The 21,588-nt window shown below is 39.8% G+C and overlaps 1 protein-coding gene across 9 annotated transcripts in view; it reads right to left on the bottom strand.

Moving 5' to 3' along the window:
* Positions 1–21,588, bottom strand: part of JARID2 (jumonji and AT-rich interaction domain containing 2) — a 237,628-nt gene that overhangs the window by 50,163 nt on the left and 165,877 nt on the right. For all 9 annotated transcript variants that reach the window (XM_068931739.1, XM_068931742.1, XM_068931738.1 and 6 more), the window contains 2 exons: positions 19,967–20,136; positions 2,990–3,166 (listed from right to left, as the gene is read on the bottom strand). In XM_068931739.1, the coding sequence (XP_068787840.1) occupies positions 2,990–3,166; positions 19,967–20,136 (347 nt within the window). The remainder of the gene's footprint in view (positions 1–2,989; positions 3,167–19,966; positions 20,137–21,588) is intronic.

Below are 21,588 nucleotides of genomic sequence, written 5' to 3'. Positions count from 1 at the left end.
TTGCTTAATTTGACAGAAATGTTATCAATGACATGTTGAGCAAGAGGTCAAACGAAATGACCTCCTGAGGTCTTCTCCAACCTGAATCAATCTATGACATGTACCATGAGATCCATCTTAATCCATAAGCAAGTAATAAACACGCATACATTTTACTCTGCATTACAAGACAGCAGTTCCTTTGCCAATATAAATTGAAAGTTAAGTTTTTAGACCAAATCTTTTCTTTTTCTTAGGGAGATCATTCTAAATTTAAACACACTAAAGAAGACGGTTATGCGAAGAATAAGCCAAGAGTTACGGGCAAAACAACCCACCTGACATGAGAGATGATCTCTCCAGAGCCTTTACTAGTTTCTAACCAAGGCAAAAAGCACACCACTGCCATTCAAGCCTTTATCTGCTGTTAACATCTTAACATATGTCAGACCCAGCCTAATTAGCTAAAATGTGGCAATGACATGGGACCAGTTTTTGAAAGCACAGCTCTACCATTTTGCCTTGTGGTGACCGCAGCAATATCTTGGCAAACGGTTTAACCACAAAACTAATACTGCCTGCACTGAGACACCGCATCAAGAAGTCTTGCACATTGCTACATATCCCTTTTACATGCTCCCACAAAGGTGAGGGACAAATATTTCTCTTGCCCTACTCTTTAGCAGTTAGCATGTCAGAAGTACTAGGAAAATAGAGAGAAAAGACACAGGTATTAATCCGATTCTTTAAATGAATCTATGTAAGCAATAAGGTTGGAAGGAGATGAGGCAGTTGAGCTAATTATTCCAATTCATGCAGTAAGCTATGCCACATGTCATATGTGCTTCTTAGTCGTACTAGGCATTTTCTATTTAGTTAGCCATCCAAAAGGTGGCTCAACAGGCTAGAACATAACAAATGTGTGCACCCCAATAACATCCCATATTGGTGTCAGAAGAGAATATTGACAAATGACTTCACCCAGGAAAGTTGTTCTGGCTCCCGTTTAATACAAGGCAATCATTTGACACTGTCTAATGACATTAATCAAGCTCTAAACCTTTGTTGCTCTATGTCATAGCAAATGCTTAGCAATTTCAGGTCCAAAGTGCTTGACTACACATTGTACATTAAAAACAAAAGACTTTAATTCATTAAAAATAGACTCTCACGCTAGATTAAGTTCATTTGGTGCACTCGTCCCTGGTCTGGCTTTGTGTGTGGTCTCATTTAAAACAGACACACACGAACCAGAACCTACTTTATTCACAGGAAACAAAAATACCATTGGCTGTCAACCAAACTAACAGACACTGAAAAATGGGAATACCCCTGAGTAAGGAGATTTTAATTAAAAAAAAATAATAAAGACAATGAAGTAGAAGAAGAAGCTGGCTTCTGTGGGAATTCCTGTTTCATCACCTTTGTCAAAACGTTTCACATGGTCTCCTGTGTATTTTATAAAGGTCTTTGGCACATCTATTAAGGCAGCAGCCTAATTTATGCTCACTCTGATATATATTGATAAAGATTTTGAAGCCATTAGATGGCTCATTAAGTTTGCCTTTACTTACCCCCAATTCAGATTTCAGGTGTCTCTGGTTTTGAGCTAATTTCAAAGTGGCTTGCCATCTGGGACACTCTCAAGGAACATGATAGGCTCCTTTTGTATTGATATATCACATTTAAAACTCTAAGCCAGCAGTTCTGTATGTGTAATCTCATTTTCCACATACTGAGTTTTGTGCCTGTTATGTTGTTGGTTTTACTTAGACATCAATCCAAAGTGCCAAGTTTTGATCCGGGGCTTTTACAGCATTAAAGCTTCTGCTCACAGCTGATAATCAAAACACTATTAGCCACAAGGTTCCCCTTCCACTTTTCCACAAATGGTTCACAAAAAGAGGGAGGAGTTTGAGCTTGGGTGTGCAATAAAAACCAGATTGAGGCATAGTCACGAAAAATAATTCTGGTATAACAAGTGCTTCCTTTACAGAAAAGTTTCTTTTGAAAAGCAGACATGAGGAGCAGCACAGCAAAGTAGCCAGGATCTGTTATGCTTTTCTTCAGAGCAGAGAGTAGCACAAAGAAGAAAAAAAGCAGGCACTGGTCACAACCATCTCTCCAAAAGTAAGTTGTAGAAAAACCTTCCTCTCAGTCCTTCTGCTAACAGGAAGGGAGCTGAACAGGCAGTTATCAGGACAGCTTTTCATGACAAACTAATACTGAGGAAGAGAATGGGGAGCACAAAATTCATGTTGAAATGGTGTCAGGCAGGGAGGGTACAGAGTTATCAGGATCCCTCAGCTCTTGCTGGGGAAAGAATCAGGTTACACGTGACTTTGGCAGTAGAGCATTACGGCAGGCTCAGAAAGTTTTCATCATGACTTGTAGGTCTTCCATCTCATGTGAGGTTAGGTTGCAACATACACTGATCAATTTATCCAGAAATGACACGAAACCATCATGACAGAAATACTTTGCAACAAATGCAGTATTTGTTGCTTTGCAAGGAAATGACCAACTTGATAGGAAGCTTTAATGGAATAAACTTTTATGTTACTGACAGCATCAATGTAGTATCTTAACCTACTAAAATGGTGATATCAATATTACATGTGAAAAAATAAGTGTAGCTCTGTTTGTGCATTTTGATAACACTTACAAAGTACTTAGATTTTTACATTTAACTTCAATAAAGTAAACTCTTCCTAGATTAAACATCAGTCTCAAAAGAGCTAGAGAGTACATCAGAGATTAGCTTTCATCTGTGTCTCTTTAAGTAGTCTCCAGCCCTGCACTTATAGCTCTTTCACACACACAGTTCAGATTCTCAGGAGAAACAGGTTAAAACAGAAGATGCAAACATCTTCTCATCATGCTCCATTTTCCTGTTACTGCCTGTATCAGTTTTCACCCAGATCTAGAAGGACGGAGCAGGATTAAGTATATTTAATTCTTACATTTCTTTACTAGGCAGTGAAAGAGAATAGCATTATTTAGGACATACCTTGTCCGTTTGGAATATGCTTATGCGTTTTTCCTTTCCTGGGGGTGGACTGGCATGATGATGAAGCATTGTTTGTGGCTGTTTTTGTATCCTCTGTCTCCTCATCTTCTTCTTCTTCATCCTCGTCATCCTGAGAGCTTCCAAAATATACCATGTTGCTGGGCAGGGCTGGAGAACCTGATAATAATGAAGAAATTGCTCATTAACATCATTATATTCACTTATTGCACTAACCATATTTGTCATAATCTACTTCAGGGTTATGTATAGCAAAGATCCAGAGATGGAAGGTCACACTAGTGCATGACTAACTGTAGATTTTTTTTTCTTTTTTTTGCTTAGTAATAGGGTACTTACGTGCCTTAAAAGCAGGGTTCTCCAAGTCCCCCCCCCCCAGCTGATTCTATTAGTAATTTAAACAAGTAAACAGTCTTGATACAAGCCCTAATTAATAGCTTTGTATATTCAGAAAAGCACTAAAACACATGCTTAATTTCAAATATGTGCTTAAGTGCCTTACTGAACTCTTACGGTGTGAACCAGAAGCTTACAGCTTTGCCAAACAGAAGCAAAAGAGAGCTTAAACAAACCAATCTGCATTACAAAAATATTTTAAATATATTGTTACAATAAAATATTAGTATTTAAACTTCACAGTGTTTTGCAGCCCTCTACAGTATTCCACACAATGCTTTGCAGTATTCAGCAAAAAGAGTAACTGGTTTTCTTTTACACGAAAAGAAACTGAAAAACAGAGATGCTTAAATTTGTCTAACAGGTCAGTAGCAAAGGGCAGAACAGAAAAAAGGCCTCCTGATCCCCACCGTGATCCTCTTGAGGACCCTGATTTGCACCTCCTGCTTATTTCACAGGAGGCTCCTTCTGACCTGGGTAAGTTATAACACGCAATTCTGCGACAGAGACGCGACAGAGACACGAGAACTCCAAAGTCCAGCAACAATACATGATCGTAATTTAAATGTACCTCTTACATAAAATTTCTTGTGTGTATGTCATGCAAGTGCATAGGATTCCCTGCACCCAGTTATAGCACTTGTTACACAGCTGTTCCCAGAATACAATTGCAGCACTCTTGTAACTGTTTTAAAATACAGAAATATTACTGACAACTAATGGACACCCTGTCTTATCTTAAATATTAACTGCCATTTTGAGATGAGTCTCCTGTCTAATCCCAGCACGGATGGACACACGAGACTTCTCCTTATTCACAAAAAGATTGTTTTTGATGAAGAATAGGGGGGAAAAAAGGAAAATCAACAGCAGTGGAGAATGGGGAATCATCGCTTCATTATTTTCCTGTAGCTAAACAAGACAGAGGACAAAGAGTTGGGCTACACAGCAATACAGGCTAGTGACTATTTGGCTGGTGCCTCCTTAGCAAACTTTTGGTTTCAGCTCTTTACAATAACAATTGTAACATTGCCAGCAGTTAACTGAAGATAATTTGGGGGTGGCATGTTCTCCGGCCCAACTAGGCTTGCAGAAAATGCTTACAACTATAAAAACTGCACTTTACGGAACAGACGCCTAAACACAGCACAAAAACCAGGATATGCTGTTTCTGTGATGTGCTCCTTTCTAAGGATCACAAAAATCCCCCAGAGCATCTCCCTCAAGTAAATCAAATGGAAAACTCAAGGAGGGACTCCTTGTTACGGCACAGAGCAGACAGAGCAGCTAAGCGGTACAGAGCGGCTGTTGATAAAGGCAGAAAGGGGCCGCTTACGAAGAGGACATATTTGGTATCAACAGAAGCTGGGCACGACTATTCAGGATGCCAAAGTTGGTGGCAGTGAAGCCTCATGGACTTGGATCACATGTAAAAACCTTGTGCTCTTAGTCTCTATAACAGCCCCTTGCCCTGCTGCTGGAGGAACAGCCCCCCAGACACCACGTCCCTCCCCCAGTAGCCTCCTTCCTACCATCAGGGAAAAGGGTCAAGAGGGGAAAACACCTCCAGAGTTACTTTCTGACATCAAATCAGGATTTTATCGGGGGAAAAATGGAAGCCAAAGGTGGCCACACATGACAGCTGAGCTCCACTGCTCATTTCTGCTGGCCCTACTACTCATACACTAATTCTTCCTCCTTCCTTGCAAAGTACATGGCCATTTTATCTCTCTCTTGGACAATTGCGAATGGCAGCCAGCAAAGGTAACGTTCTCTCTTCCTCTCAGGTAGTTTTGGGACTGTAGCTGCTGTGGAAAGAAGCAGTAGGAACCCTCCATGCTGGCACCCTGCGCGGTGCATTGATGGCACTGCGGGGCACAGCTGTGGGAGCCACCGCAGCAGCACATACCACACAATGATTCTTCCCTCTAGAAATAAATTATATGTTAATCCACTAAACCTAGACATAGATGTATGGACACATATGCTTATCTCCTAAGCGGAAGTCTATATTAGCCTTTGCGCGCCACAGCCTTCCTATTTATATAGACTAACAATCAAATGAAGTAAGACTGCTGACATATTTCAAGGCAGGGCAGTTGTAACAGCTTACAAAAGCAAAAACCTGGGCATTTTTTATATCAGCCCAGAACTTGTTGGTGTGCTCTAAGCAAACCTCTCAGGAAGGTAAGAGGTGGTTAGAGGGAAGTTTAAAGCTTCCCCCAAGCAGAAGAGTTGTCTCTGATACCAATTAACTAGAAGACTCCAAAGCAGTAACTCCACGACACTGCTGCTTGAAATGTAAGCTTCCCTTTTTCTTCTCTACAGGTACCCAAGTCTCTTGTATCGGTCCTGACCTTATTGGCTTTGCAAACTCTATTAGTTTGCACTGTGTATCACAGTTTTGATCAGGATGCTACATCTGACACCATCAGTGTATTAATGCGTCAACCAATCACGGCAGTAAAAGAAAGTTACTGCACAAACCAATAAGCCAGTCTGCAAAGTTTAACAGCTGCATGGCTTCAGGAAGCCCGCTATAATGCAAATAACCATCACAAACAGGCAGGCACTCATCTAGAGAGATAATATTTTTAAAATGATAGGGTTGGAGTGTATAGTAAGTAAAAATTAGAATGTAAGGAGGTAATAAGAAACTGTATGAATAAAATGGAATGAGTTTAGGTCACTTTGGAAGAACGTGTGAAAGACGCTTTCTTCTCGGACAGTACCAGGGACGGATCTGTTAGGAACCCTCAAAATTACACTCAAACACAGACTGAAATCTATTGTAATTAGAGAGAGAAATATTGTCAGAAATGCAATCATTCTGAGGTACTAAAATGGGACACCAGATATAGCGTCTGTTCTTGAAGTCTTGTTTTCCTAGACCTTCACATCTTTGAACTTTTTGGTCAGCTGCTTTCAACTGCAACCAGTGAAAAATAATCTGCAGCACAAATGTTATTACCACAATAGCCATCTTTTTTTCTTTTATTTTCTTTTTCTTTTTTTAAGCACAGAATAAAATGCAGTACTATGTGAATCGCTTAAAAAGGAGGGAAGGTTTAACCCAACTGGGAGAACAGATATAAACTACCTAACTCCTGGTATTCTATCGTTGTAACCTCAGCGCATAAATCTTGTGTTGGAACGACTTTTTATTAATCTTTTCCAATTGAGAACGATGAGCAACAACGGCTAAACTGCATTCCTCAGACAGCTGGGGCTGCTCGGGGAGCACATTTGCAGAGAAATTAGACTAGCAACATCCAATAACACACAAGAGTCCTGCTGGTCCTCACTTTACTCATCTCAGTACTCTGCAATATGAGGCCTTACACAAAAGTTGGTCTTCACTTTGAGTCTCCTGCCAACCCTTTCTTCCTCTGCCTAGCCTTCTCTACACATTTATTAAAGATGGCTTGCATAATAGAAAGGAAAAAAAAGGCTAGACTCAGGCATTTTTATTCTTTCTAAACAACATTATGGATTTAAGACACTGAAACAAATCTAAAAGTTTTGAGTTTTTGTACTTGCTATTTTTATCACTATCTTTTAAATTAAGATCTCAGTACCTGAATAACCTCAAATATTATTGCTCACCTCTACAGACTGAGCTGGTTAAAATCACTTTCACTTTAAGTCAATGTAGCTAAACACGTCCAAAAGGCTAGGAAAACAGTTGTTTAAAATACTGAAATAGGCTGCTCATCGTACTTAAGATACTGCAATTCCTTTTATGGGCCAACTAAAGAAAAATGCAAGCCTGTGTGTACACTCTAGCTTCATTCAAGCTGAAAGCATGACAATTATGCTGATTAGGTGACACCTAATGTGCACAAGGCTGAACAGCTGACACGCACTCATGGTTTACTCCAAGCAAAGCTAAGAAACCTCCTGAAAAAAACAAAAAAATTCCTCCTGTTCAAATAAAACTCAGACGTCTAATTGACTAATAAAAACTCATATGAATGAAGTTTCACTGTAAGAGTTGAAGCAAGGCAGTCATTCACCTTTTCTAATGGGATTCCTGTCCTAACCATCCTGCATAGTCTCTGAGACCGCACAGGGATGGGAACATGAAGCCAAAGCCTACCTCTGCAGGGGACCTACTTTGTTCCTCAAAACTGCTAATTTATATAAACAATGCTGAGTAGTGCGGTTGTGGCCAGGAATGTTTAAGACCATTGAAGATCTGGAAAAGAATGAGCATCTAGAATTGGGTTAGTTTTTTCCAACTGTATCAATTGGTCTCATAAAATATATTGTTTTCCTCATAAATCTTGCCTGTCTTCATCTCAAGTTAAGAACACGGTGTTTTTCCTAAGAGATACAGACTTTGCTGGGAGTTGTTGCTCTCAGGTTTCATTATGTATAACAGATATTTATGAAAATGACATATTACAGTAAGATGATAAAAATCCTCCAAAATGGCATGAAAATAAGGAAAATTGCAGGTTCACCAAATGCATACATAGATTCACAGATCATAAAGTTATAGGTGCTTGCGTGATTTTTTTAATTGACTATACACTACTCTGCACATTCCAATAGTTGAAGCAATTATTCTTTTTGTCTTTGCCAGGACATGCTCATCAACAGAAACACATCAGCTATGCTAGTTCATTCTTACACACTTTTTACTAGTCAGACAGCAAGAGTCAAGATGAACAATCATCCCTCCTCTTTCTCTTTTCCTCCCCAGGAGCAAGATGTGATTCTCAAAGCCTAGCCAGGGCAATTTAAGGAGCAATATTAGAATTTATTTAATGACAAACAACAAAAGAGAAGAGATCCAATGATCAGGATAGAGGGAAACATCTGTACCCAGGAGGTAGCACATGCCAGGTCTCGGCACTCTAAGTGTATTTAATTCCCTCCTTCTTTGCTTTCCATCCCCAGGAAACTAGCAGAAAATCTGCAAAAGAGTTACGAGAGCTTGTGGCTGTATTGAATTTTACAAGTCTCCTTCTGTGCCGTGGAGCCTCCAAGTTGTGCAGGCAGCTGCCACCATGGGAATTCAGCTGATGAAAGAGGAGAAAAGGAGAAGTGCAGTTCACAGCCACAGGGAAAGTGTGTGAGCAGCCCTTGACATTGAGAAACCACTCCTGTTTCACACTCGATTAACAGGTGCCTGGAAAACCAGCTTGCTCAGCAGTGAGGGTGGAGGACAAATCTGATGGTAAGCTAGAAAATAAAGTTTGATTTACCACCAATTACTTGGAAGATCTTTCATAAAGGAACTATCTAGACTGTCTGCAGTTGTGTGGGTTTTTTTTTTTTTTGGCATCAAAACTGGTCTACAGAGCATCCAACCCCACCTAGCCTCTTGTTCTTATTCCTGTGCCACCACCTTGACTGGGGCAGTATAATTTTTTGTGGGGCCATGTGGCAAATCAGATCAGGGAACTGATTCAGATTAAAATCCCAAACTAAGGAAATTAAAGTCCATTAATAAATGCTGTAACCATAAGGTAATGTTACAAGCTCTCAAGTTAAGATTTGGAAAATTTCTATGCACACCACTTCTTATTGAATGTGTAGCTTAATATATCACTTTATGTTATTAAATCAAATATGAAACACAGTATGTTTCCAATCTCCTGTTGGAGCTGTTAGTTTCAAGAGTCTGTCTTGATGATGTCTAGGCCCACAGTCCTAACAGCATTTTTTTTTCCTTTTCAAGACAGTTGATATGTTCTGCATCAATATTTGCACAAAAGCACATGCCATCACCGAAGAACTGGATGAGGCAAGTGCAACAAAATGGGCAGGAAGGAGAAGTCATGGCAGAAGAACTAAGCCAAAATGGAGGGCAGGTACCAGCGGAGCAGAAGAGAAGGGCAAAGAGGCGATGAGGCAGGATAAAGAGGGAAGCAGAGCAGGCTGAACAACAACAAGAACAGGAAGATGTTGAAAGAATCACCAATGCTAAATAGTACCAAACACAGTAAAGTGGGAAGGACATCTTGCATTAACCAGCTTTAACAGAAATACCTGATAGTTCTGTCCACCTGGTGCCTGATCTGCACACGTGCTGCCCACCTTTTCTCAGTTAACAAGTCACTGTTGACTCTCAGTCAAGAGGAGAAAAATTACAGCTAAGGCTAGCCAGCAACCTGGAGGGAACTTCTAACTCCTCTCCTTCTCCTCTGAATCACTGTAGCAAAGCAAAATCACCATAGCTGGCCCTCTTACTGCAGTTTTAAAAGTCTTCACAAATTGCCACAATTAACTATGGGATTGCAAGCTGTACAAAAAGCTCAGACAGCTAACGAAACAGTAAGTACCCACCCCTCTTCAATACCAGAGAATGAGTTAGCTCTCGTATGATCAGGTATCACTGCACAGGAGAAATTTTCATTAATAGTGATTTTTTTCTTTCATTCACTCATCAGGTTTACAACAAGCTAGCAATTATTACAAAAAGGAAAAAAAAAGAAAGATACTCAATTTTTTAACAAATGAGTTTTGAGTCCTTTTTGGCAACTGTTTCCACCATATCTGCAGTTCCATAATTGAAATCTCTCAGGTGTTTTTGTCTTCCCTACTATTGTGTGAGAGAGCAACACAAAAAAAAAAAATCCTAACTATACAGGAGAAACAATTACCCCAACTATACACAGAGCGTAGCTTAATGCATATGAAAGGGTGACAAATGTATTTAACGGCCTCTCTTATAATAGTTTGATGTATTACCTACACAACAGTAATTACAAAGTGAAATATGTTCCTCAAAGTCATGGTGTTCTTTCAGCAGGCCTCTCAGAAAGATGTGCACCTTTTGCATGTGCGACATTCAGGCTTGCCACTACCCATGGGCACTAAGGCTGATGCTTACACAACTGGTGCACAAAGATGCATTGAACTCAGCAGCAAGTGCCTGATTAATAGAATAAACTATACTTTTTTCCAGCCATTTTATTTGACTAATGAGGTTATTAAACTTTTTTTATTTGACAAATGTGTAATTTTCCCTCCTAAATTACAGTATGCTTTGTTTCTCATTAAATTGTCTTAGACTTTTGTCTTAGACTAGCTAAATGTATTTTAAAAAAACTCTGCATTTGGATCTGAGGAGTGGAATCAGAAGTACGGAAAGTGCATGCATTTTGCCAAAAGCACTATTTCATTACTCTTCAGAATTAGCTGGCAGTGTTTCTGCAGTATTTACTGAAGTACAAACCAAATGTTTTCATCTAGACAGGATTCAAACTGTGGTATGTTACAACCACAACAAAAATCATCTCAATCCAACAGCCTTCTCTGTAATTTGGGCTGTGGTTTCTATAAAATTGGAGGATTCTTCTCCATGAATTATTTACACCGACTCCCCCTTTAACTCTTCTCTTTTTCCTTCTAACAATTAAACATAACCCAGATGTGCTTTGGAAAAATCTTAAAACAATTTAAGACATCAGAATGATTTAAGCACAAGGCAGGTCAAGGTATGTGGGCCTTAAGCTTGCCCCAGTAAACACGTGGCATGCCAAGCTCCACAACTAGCTGTTTCCAGAGGTATGGCTTTTCCTCTGACACAAGGCCTCATTTCGGGGCTGCACGCAGGTGGAAAATCTTGCCTCCCAAATGCTTCTGATGTCCTGGCACCTCAGTGCTGAAAATTTAGGGTCTGATTCTCATTTATTATATAGCCTACTTATGACGTTTTGGCAGGACAGCGTAAAGTCCCTGAAGTGCGAATAAATGTAATTTATGCCCACGTTTTACAGCCTTTTTACAGAGCAAGGCTAAAAGAGAATGAACTACATAAACTCTATAGTAAAGAACTATTCTATCTCACTTATCTAACTCCACCTGCAGGAACAGTCCCAACGGGAGCTCCCTGGTTCCTGAACAAGACAAAGGAAATGGCCATCCAAAGCAGAGAGAGAAAACAGAGCTTATAAACAAACTAACATTCAAACCAATTACACTCTTGTCATTGCAAAGACCACAAGATGCTTAGTGTTATGGCTAGTATAATGACATAAAACCCATCTTCTTCTTGGTCCAGTCTTTAAAGTAAAACAGTCAAGTCAGAGCCAAAAAGCAAATGCAAATTGTTCATCTTTTAGGGAAGTGGAATAAGAAGAGAACATATGACTCTTTGGGGAAAAAAAAGATTTACTTTTCAAAGTTAAACAAAACACACACAGAGCAACAGCCTACTGAATACTGAAAAACAAGTAGAGTATTTTTCACATACTCTACTCTATTCACATCTGACAATCTCAAAGCAATTGACCTCCACTAATCTGGCTAGATTTGGAGGTGAACCTCAAAACCAGCCCATACACAGTTTAACTTCTGACTTTTAACCCCTGCTCCTTTCTACCACAAACAAGAGAAGTTTGTAAAGCCAATATCACCTCTCTGTCATTCACCATATCCTACCAGGCTATTTTTTACATTGAGCAGTTCTTTAGCCCCATCACTAGCCTGTTCCATTCCAAACCTGTTCAAGGCACAATGACACATATTTGCCCCCTTTCCCAGGGCAATTTTACAAATAATTTTGTGCTAAACTGACAAAAAATGTGTGCTTTTATGGCACACTAAAACGCAAAACTAAAAATGAAGTTAGTACTTGCCTTGCTTTTTCTGGATTATGAAGAACCCTATTCTGCTTTTTTAAGCAGCAGCCTTTTCCTCACTACTAGAACTTCCCGCCAATGCAACTATTATTCCAGCTCCAGCAGCGAGTGAGAACAGTAGGAATATATGTCTATACAGAGGTCTTAGTACATGACCAAGAGATTAGAGAATAGGCCTGCTGCTCGCATGATGCAAACATCTCTAGTCACATGAAAGGGACGTGCCCCGCAAGTCAATGGTAACTCACTGGCAGAGCAGTTTAACAGCATAAAATAAACCTTTCAGGGAGCACTGAACCTATTTTATGTTCATAGATTACAGAACCACACACACACATTTTGGGCTGGATGGAAGAGGAGAGATTGCCTTTGCTGTAATATGTTACATAACCCACCTGGCTATAAACTGTGGGCACTGCTGTTAAAAACACCTTAAAGAACAAAATGACCTTCCGTTTTGGTTCAAAATACAGCAAATCTGATGGCCTTCAGGTGAAGGTCATATTGTTTTCTTCAAGCCATTTCTAAAAGTGCCTGCATGTGCAGGTGCATGTGTGCACCCATTCAGTTACTGGAGATTGTAAAGACAGGGAGCTTGATGATAAGGGACTGGTTTAATCTCAGGGTCACTTGAGATGGGTTGATGGAAGTTGCACTGCTGCACTCAGGATGTCTCATGCCCCCCAATAAAGTTTCTTGTTGAATTCTGGTTGCTCTAGCAAGAATCTTGCTTTATCCTCAGCCTTCATTTTTTAAATCTCTCCCTTCTTCTTTCCTTCCACATTCAACTTATTAACAGAGCTACCATTATATTTTATTTCTCATTTCTATCTTATTTGCTCCTTTTTGGTTTTTGTCCAGATGAAAAACAAGGTAACCTTTGAATTGCCTCATCTCACTAAACTGTGCTGCCATCAGGGTCCATGGCTGGTTTCTTCCATATCAAGCGTTTCTTGCCTTTCTCTTCCATCCTGCCTTCTCATCCACGTGCCCTCATTGCTGTTTCCACTCCTCCACATCTAACATACACCGCTTATGGTCCCTCCAAACCTCAAGCAGCTATACAACACAACGTCCATTCAGGCAGGATAAGTAGTACCTCCTATCTTAAGATTAGGGAACACACTGCAAAAGGAAGCAGCGACCAAAATCACACACAGCTTTTCAAAAAGAAAGACTAGTCACCTTGAGATTTTTCTTACAAGTTTTATGGAATAAGCCTAAGTGCATATTGCTTTTTATACTACATGCTCTCTCTTTCTAGTAAGAGACTGCTTCTGTTGCTTAGCAGAAGAACTTAACGCAACCAAAAAGGCTGGCACGTGGGACCTGTAGATGCTAGCCCAAGCACAGTGCATTGCAGCATAGGAATGGGGGCCATATTACACTGCCTAAAATTTATAGTGCTGATACACATCAAATCTTAGCACCAGCTATGCCTGTCCAACTCTGCCTATCCTGCATCTAGGATCACAGAACTCTGATTTTACGCCTGTAGTCCATCCATAATCAAAAGCCAGCTATGCCAATACCTATTCTGGTGTTAAATATTATCCTCATTTCATGGAAAAGGCTAAGCAGCTTGTCTAGGGACTCAGAGGGAGTCTGTAGCACATATAGAGATTGAACTACAAGATTAGTCTCCGGTTTCAACATGCTAATGTCACCCTGTGGCTTTTTGCAGGAGTAGGTATTGGAATCATTAAAATGAGAAAGGGGCCCCAGCGCGGGAAGGGTAGGGGAAAATTTTGATTCTGTTGCAGTACGCATAGGATACTCTATCTTGCATTCAGCAACTCTTCTAACTTCTTAAATTTTTCAGTAGGCACAAATTGATGTGAGGGATGTATACCTCTGCTGCATGTCTAGGAATGGCCCTCCAGCAGAATTCCCATCACCTGGGAAAGGAATAATGCCATGATGTTTCTGACCGGGCTCTTTACATCTACTTCATACACATGCTTTTCACTGTGATCCTGCATATGTGCTTCTCCCTACCAACATAGATTAAATTACTCTTTTGTCCTAAACCACTGTGGGAGTTAATTACCAGCCCAGAGCAACACATTCCATAGGTGGCTGTGTACATCATATGCAGCTGTACTTCATCCCACATAGGAAGAGGATCCTTTATACTATACTTTAATATGACTCCTGACTTTAAATTCTCTTTAAAAAAGAACTTGAAAATTGTGAGATTACAGTAGCTATATTCAAACTTATTTCCATCAAATGGTTTGTGCAATTAAGATTGTACATTCCAAAGTTTATTCTTGTATTTTCAATCTATCCTAAAATTTCAGTCTCATACACTAAGTGATTTAAAACAACCCAAAATCTATAAAAAGCTTTCCTCCGGTGTTAAAAAATATATATCATAAATCTTCATGCTTTAATATTCCTTTGGAATTCTACAAACTAACCAGAACTGCAAAACATTCAAAACTTTGCATTTTTGGACAATGTCAACATTTCACTGCTTTGCTTCCACACTAATCAACTTGCTGTGTGCTTATTCTGATCTGATGAGCATGTCTACACGGCTCTAACGCGGTCTCTTGGAAGGCTAAAGTTTCAGTAATACAATTGATGTAGTCACCAGCTCTCACAAAGGCAAGTGTATATATTGACATTAAATTACTAGGCAAGTGTAACTTCTACCTAGTTAAGAGTTATCTCCTGCTCTTTGTATATACAAAAAAAAACTAGCGGTCATTTTCTAATACACCCAAAATGAGGGGCTCCCAAGTTTTTGTTTCTGGGGAGCCTCTTCCAGTTGTAATGAAATATCTTTACAGAAACCTATTCACAGAACGGCCCCAGTTAAAACATCCCATTGAGGGATTTGGCTTCACAGGCTGCAAGTGACACCAAGGCCATGTTTTGAGGACACCTTCTCAGACTGTCTTTTTCCAACGGCCTGAATACACATACAGGCCTGACACGCTAATACTTGCCTTACATCCACACATCCTCCAGTCTCATTCTGAAAAGGTACTTAAAAACCTAAGAGGAGGCTGAAAAACACAGGCAATACATCCTATTAGGATACTAGAAGACAGGGAATGAAGGCCCCTGAGCCTACCACCCAAATAAGATGTTTTAAAAAGCCTGCTGAAGAGAGAACTGTGAGAGGACAGGGTTCTTCAGATTTGACAAGCTACTGAAGTTTGGATAAATGTGCTATAGTGAGATTTTCTGTTTTAGTTTTGCACGACTGCAATAAATTATTGTATTGTTAAATACTCAAAGAATACTAACAGTTAAGTGTTTTGCAGAAGAGTTGCTAGAACAGTTTGAAAACACTATTTTTGAGACTTTAATTAAACTATCTTTACTTAGGAATTCCTGAAATTCACTAGAATGTGACTCCCAGAGGTTCAGCTTAATTAGAAAATCGATCACGGGACAGCTTTTTTAAATGCTGGCTCCTAATCACAGCCTTTCTTTCACCATCTTTTTTCAAGAATCCATTTCTCACAGGGAAACAGACTCACTTTCCCCTTTTAGCTCGTATTATTCCACTTGCACCACTTTAAACTGTAAATAACTGTGGAGAATAGAGACAACTTAAATGCACTGTAACAGAAGCTATTAAGAAGAATTTGATCAGAGGCAGAAAATACAGAAAAAGTGGAAGCCATTGTACTACTGCATAGAGATGACATGCTTGTAGCTACACGCGTTGCTGAAAGATACTAATTATGCCTCTGGCAAAGGGCATACGGGCTCCCTCAGAGAAGCTATTTAAAGATAAGAACACTGCAGTCAAACTCTTCAGAGATATCTGCCCTATTCCATTTCTTCTTGTGTTGAAAATTCTAGGTCACAACTTAAAAAAACACCCTTAAAATTACAGAAGGAAGGAGAGTTTTGCCAAGTTTGGTCAGAGCTAGATGTGCTTTAAGGTGTTCAGATATTCATCAGCTGTTACAGCTTTTTCATTCTGCTCTACTTACCGTCTAAGAAGTAACCGCTATATTGCATTCTCAAATGAAGTGTTCGAAAAACAAACTCTAACTAAAAATACATCCAAAGCCCCTATGATTCTTGATAATGAAACCAAGCACGCCATCTTGGTTAAATTATCTCATCTTGAAATCACAGGATGCTAAGAGTTATTTGGATCATGAGCTTTTCTGACACACAATAGAACCCAAGGTAAAATGAATTCCTTTACCTAAATAGGGAACCTTATAATGTAAAGTGCCTTTCTTCAAAATTGCTGCAGGACAGTAACGTTCCACTGCTCGCAGAACTCAGGGCTGTTTTAAAAAAACACCAAAAACGCAGAAGAGTGTACTTTGAGTTGTGATGAGGATTTTTAAATTTCCCTGCTTAAAAATGGAAAATGAAAGTACAAGCATAATTTCACAAGTTTCTGGCACTCACTGAAAGTTTGCAAAGCTCAGTGTACCTTTTCCTGGTAGAAATTTAGAAGGGAAGAATGACCTCACAGAAAAGGAAAGAGAGTTCATTAGGTTCTGCTGGCAGGGAAGATGCACATTACACAAGCATCATTTGTTCTGCGCTTCAATGAGCTTTAACACTTTCATGAAGGGACATGACGCTCCTGAATGCCTCATGCACATGAACATCCAGGTTTAATATTTTGCAATACAATCTTTAAAATGAATTTCAGCAGGAAACACAACAGGATCCCTTCAACCCTCCACTACCATATGAAATTCTAGTCTTTTACTAGACGCAGCTGTTCAATTTATTCCAAACATGTTCCTTGGCCAAGAGAACAGCAATGCTTTGAGGCCCACCAGAAACATGTAAAATTCCAGGTGTAAAACTGGTACATTAAGACCAGGTGGCACGTCCTTCTCAGGACACAGAGAGCACTCACACAGTGCCACAAATTCACACTGTGCTTCTGACACCACTGCTGGGTGCTGGAGGGACGAGAACAGATCTATCACCACAAAACTGTTTTTCCATAGGTCCCTGAGAAGACTCCCTCACTGAAGCAGAGCTTTGACTGTGAACATACAAATTATGTCATGAGAGTATTGTGAATGACTGGGACCTAAGAGTGTCCCAACTAAACGAAATAAGACTCTGCACAAACATGGGGATGTACTATCCTCAATCATACTGCCACTACACTTACTACTAAACAATTTCCAAATAACTGAACTTACATTCTGCATGGTTGTTCCTACCACTGACGTATCCCATTTCCATAGGACTATGTTCTGCGCTTCATAATGAAAAGTAAACTGTCACAGCTGGACAGAGATAGCTGTATACAAGTCAGGACAACTGCCTGCCTCACCATGCAAGTAATTACGAACCCCTCAGCATTTCAAAAATGAAAGAAGCCTCCTCCAGAAATCACAAGTCTACACAAGGTTTAAATAAGCTGCTTGCTCGCTCTGAGCTCACTGGGTACCACTTGAAGGGAAGCACCAAAAATAAGTCTGCCAGTGCACTTGGAGGTCATGCATCGGGCCCTTCTGGAGATGGGTATACCATCTGTGGGTTTTTACATGAACAGCCTGTAAGCATATTAAGAACCAGTTTCTGCATGCTTTATTCCAAAGGGCACATGAAAAGGGACCATGACCTGGAGACAGACTGCCCGAGGGACTGAATGGGCTATAGCACAATTTAAGGCAGCCAGGATCTCCTTAGAGAAATAGCAATTCAGAAACAGAAGCCAGAATGATGATAATACTGATCTCAACAACCCCATACCCTCTTCTTCCAGGTTTCAAGCTACAGCCAGCCTCCCGTTCCTCCACAGAAGCGTATCTAGATAGCACATTCCCAAAAAGATTTTCTCCTCCTGCCTTTACTAGTTCTACTCAGGCTTTATACAGTGGTGATGGAGGAATAACGTGTGGAGGTACTGAGACAGAGGGCTAACAGGTTCTTCCTCCTGCTTTGCTTCGCCCTGTTTAACCAGGCTAAGAGCATGCCATGTGTGGCATTCTTAGTGTAGATTTTCCCTCGTGGTTTTTAATACAATTGTAATTGGGAACTTGCTGTCTGACCACACATCTCCTTTGAAAGATCTGTGTACTCCTGCATACTGAAGAAATTAGGAGTGAATTGCAAGTCCTTAATCAACAGTACTAAACATCAACTATTCTACAGAAGAGCAACAGAGAAAAAAATTACAAGTGCAAGAGCTAAATAGTCACTGATTTGGAAAAACACTTTGAATGAAGCACTGGAATAGGATAAAAGTACTCATGCTTCACTTTTGCATTGTTAAAGCAGAACGCTAGGAGACAATAGGAAATAAAAACGGAGATAAGTCACATCTCCATTCAGATTGCCTGTCTTTAGGTACAAGTGCCTTCCAAGCTATAAATAACACATGCTTAGTTAGCAAGCAGTGGAAACAAGTGTGCAAATGCAGCCGTGTACGCTCACACACACACACATACACAATCTGAATTTTCCCACACACAACTGTGGCAGTTGGCCCAGATCACAGCAGTGACATGTTGCCAACAGAATGATCAACCTCATAGCAGACTAAATTAGAAATACATTTCCACAGATTAAATTTAAGAGGACTGTGACGTCACTTTAAACTCCAGTGGATTGTACTCTGCACAGTCCTTTAAATAAACACAAAAGCTAGCAAACAATCACCCTCCATACCCTCCACCCACCCACTTTGCCATAAGTCCCAGCATGAGGGAGACTTCATATTGGATCAGAGTTGAGACACATAAATTAGCAGTCAGTTAAAAGCTATCACTAGCCTAATATCTCACAGAAAGGAAAAATTAAACCTTGCTGCATTAAGGTGAGAAAACCTCAACAGGAAGCTATGGGTGGTGCTGACCAGAGCTGTTAACAGATGCAAGATATAGCTCAAAACCAGAAAGGGTATCTGGGAAAAAAAAAAAAAAAAGAAAAAAAAAAGTGGAAGCAACAAGCTTCAAAGGATCCAACCCACTAACTAAGATCTTTGCAGATGAGCCCTATCTGTAATGAACGCATACCCTTTTCAGCAGGAAATGGGAAGAAAAGAACAGCAAGAGCCATCACTCCAGCACATCAGGCATGGAGCAGTGACTAGCGACAAGAGATGTAGGGGCACCTGCTGAAAGAGAAAGTTACCATATTACCGTTGGAGATTTAAGTGAAAGACAGTATCCTCAGGATATGACCTGGGGCACAGGGACATGAAAAGTCCCAAGAAAAAATGACCAAGGTGTAGAACAACACTCAGGTATGGTCTCCTCCTGTTTATCGGTCGGTCACACCTCCTTTAGCTTAATCAAGACTTAACTGCATCTTGCACTAAGGTCTTTAAGTCTGAAATGCAGGTCTGCTAACACACAACAGTGACCCTACTATACAACTCTAGCCAGGCTCAGGCACTTGCTACTTTACTGTAAGATAAGCAGGATAAGTCAGGTATCTCACAGTACAACTTCAGATGCTTTATCTTCACTAGCGTTACACAGTGGAACAGCTAATGTTTTTTAATTATTAGCATGGGAACAATTCACCTTTTGGGGCAGTTAAGACCAAGAACAATAGCAATCCCTCCTCCAAACAGCAGAGGAAAAACATCACCCAGAATGAACAACAAAGGACAGTGAATAGGTAGAAAAAGGGAATTTCCAACCAGATTTTTCCTCTTGCAGAAACAAGTACTCAGGAGAGGTAAGCACATCTTCAGTTTATAGTCAGACAAAATGAAGGAGGATGAGAGGACAGAGAGAGAGCTAGATGAAAACCCACTCAGGAGAACAGAGTGCTACGCATAAAAGAAATTTCCTTTTGCACTATTACTGGCCTTGTTTTATGGTCTTTACAACCCTGAACTGCAATGCTCTTGCTGCTGATACAGTCGAATTACTGGAGCTGAAATGCATGCAGTATATTCAAGTGCAGCACCAGTACATTTGGCTAGCTGTTACTCAGTGTGTGGCACTGCAGCTGGTTCTTTGGATTAAACTGTCCTCCTAGGCTGCTACAAGATTCCTACCTCGAAGACAGAGGAAAGTAAGAAAATCTTCTGTCTTGGGCTTCCTTTTGGAGAGGTCAGATATCTGAGTGGCGGGAGGGGGTAACAACGGCTCCACTATCTTTATTGGAGTTGTGCTGGGACTGTTTGGCTGGGACTGAGCAAACTTCCTTTGTGCTTGCAGCCTTGGCCTGTGGAAACAAGAGCATATCATAAGCACGTTAGATAGAACTTACAGGAGAGACTCAAGAACATAAAAATTCACTGTTTGAAAAAAGAGAGATCAGAATCCATCTCCCACCGATTGTATCCATCTATTGGGTCTACTGTGAAGACAGTATTTTATTTGCCTTACCTCCGGTATCTTCTGCAACAATTTAGAAAAACAGGAAGGGGACATCTTGATTTAAAAAACTGTAAATACTATTTCATGTCTTTCAAGTATTTTCTTACCCATTATACAATTATTTTTTGCAATTTCCTTATTTTGCAATTAAATATGTATTTTGCATCACAAAAGGGTTTTTTTTGAAGTGTTAGTTTTCTATGCTTCTTGTGTTTTATCACAATTAATTGATTTACAAATGAGTATTTTAGTTCCGTTAAGATTTTTTATTTATTCCAGTCTGCTAGAATCCTAGTCAGATTGCTCAAAATCCTAAAGTTTAACTTAGAAACTGCAATATATATTAGTATATATTAGTATATATCTATAGATGTGTCCAGTTCTGAAAAAATAAAGCAAAACCTTTAGGGGAAAATATTTTTTGATAGGAAAAATATCATGCAAAAGCTATTTGATTTTTGTTTCCTCGGTGACAGCTTGGGAGACAGTGAGCAAGGCATTAACAAATATTCGTGCCAAATTTGTAATAGTGAAGAACGGGTAAGGACAGAGTGAATTTGTCTCAGTCCTTATAGCAGGCAACGGACTGAAACTCTTTGGTAAGTTTTAGAGTATGATCATGTATGGTTATGAGAAATGAACAGAAGTAAGTGGCTTTGGGAATCACAGTGCAAATTATTTCAAGCCTATCTGAAGGCTCTGATTAACTACTAGGTGGCAATGAAAATGATTTTCTTTAATACATCTAGAATACAATTCAGTAGTAAGGAATACGCTTTGGGGCAGCGCAGATACGCAAAGGAGGGCTCACTGGGAACCCGACTCAGCACAGCATTTAAGAACATGCTAATTTCTCACTTAAACAATTGGGATTCTAATTGCAGTCTTTATTACAGCTTCAAAACGAAAAGAAGAGACTGAAAGAACTTTAAACCTCACTGAGAAAGCATGCAATTTTATATCATTTTCTTCCCTAATAGCAGAGTATTTACATAATGTAAAGCTGAAACATGTATCAAGTAACACTAAAGAAAAAGCCATGTCTTATCGTTCCACTGCAAAATTTACTGTTATGATTTAACACAAGCACAGTTATCATTCAACGCGGATGAAACAAGTAATGGGTAAACTCTTATTTTTCACGGATATTTAACTTAAACATCTGGCTATGAGAGTTCTGTTACCATATTTTAAAACTTCCTCAATTTTGTGGCTAAAACAGAAAAAAATGTTTAAAAACCCAGCAGCGTTTGTATGTGTGCATACATGTGCCCTTATGACAACAGAGCACGGAAGT

The sequence above is a fragment of the Struthio camelus genome, chromosome 2 (genome assembly GCF_040807025.1).
Source record: "Struthio camelus isolate bStrCam1 chromosome 2, bStrCam1.hap1, whole genome shotgun sequence".
Classification (NCBI taxonomy): Eukaryota; Metazoa; Chordata; class Aves; order Struthioniformes; family Struthionidae; genus Struthio; species Struthio camelus.
This window is presented reverse-complemented; position numbering and strand designations above follow the sequence as displayed.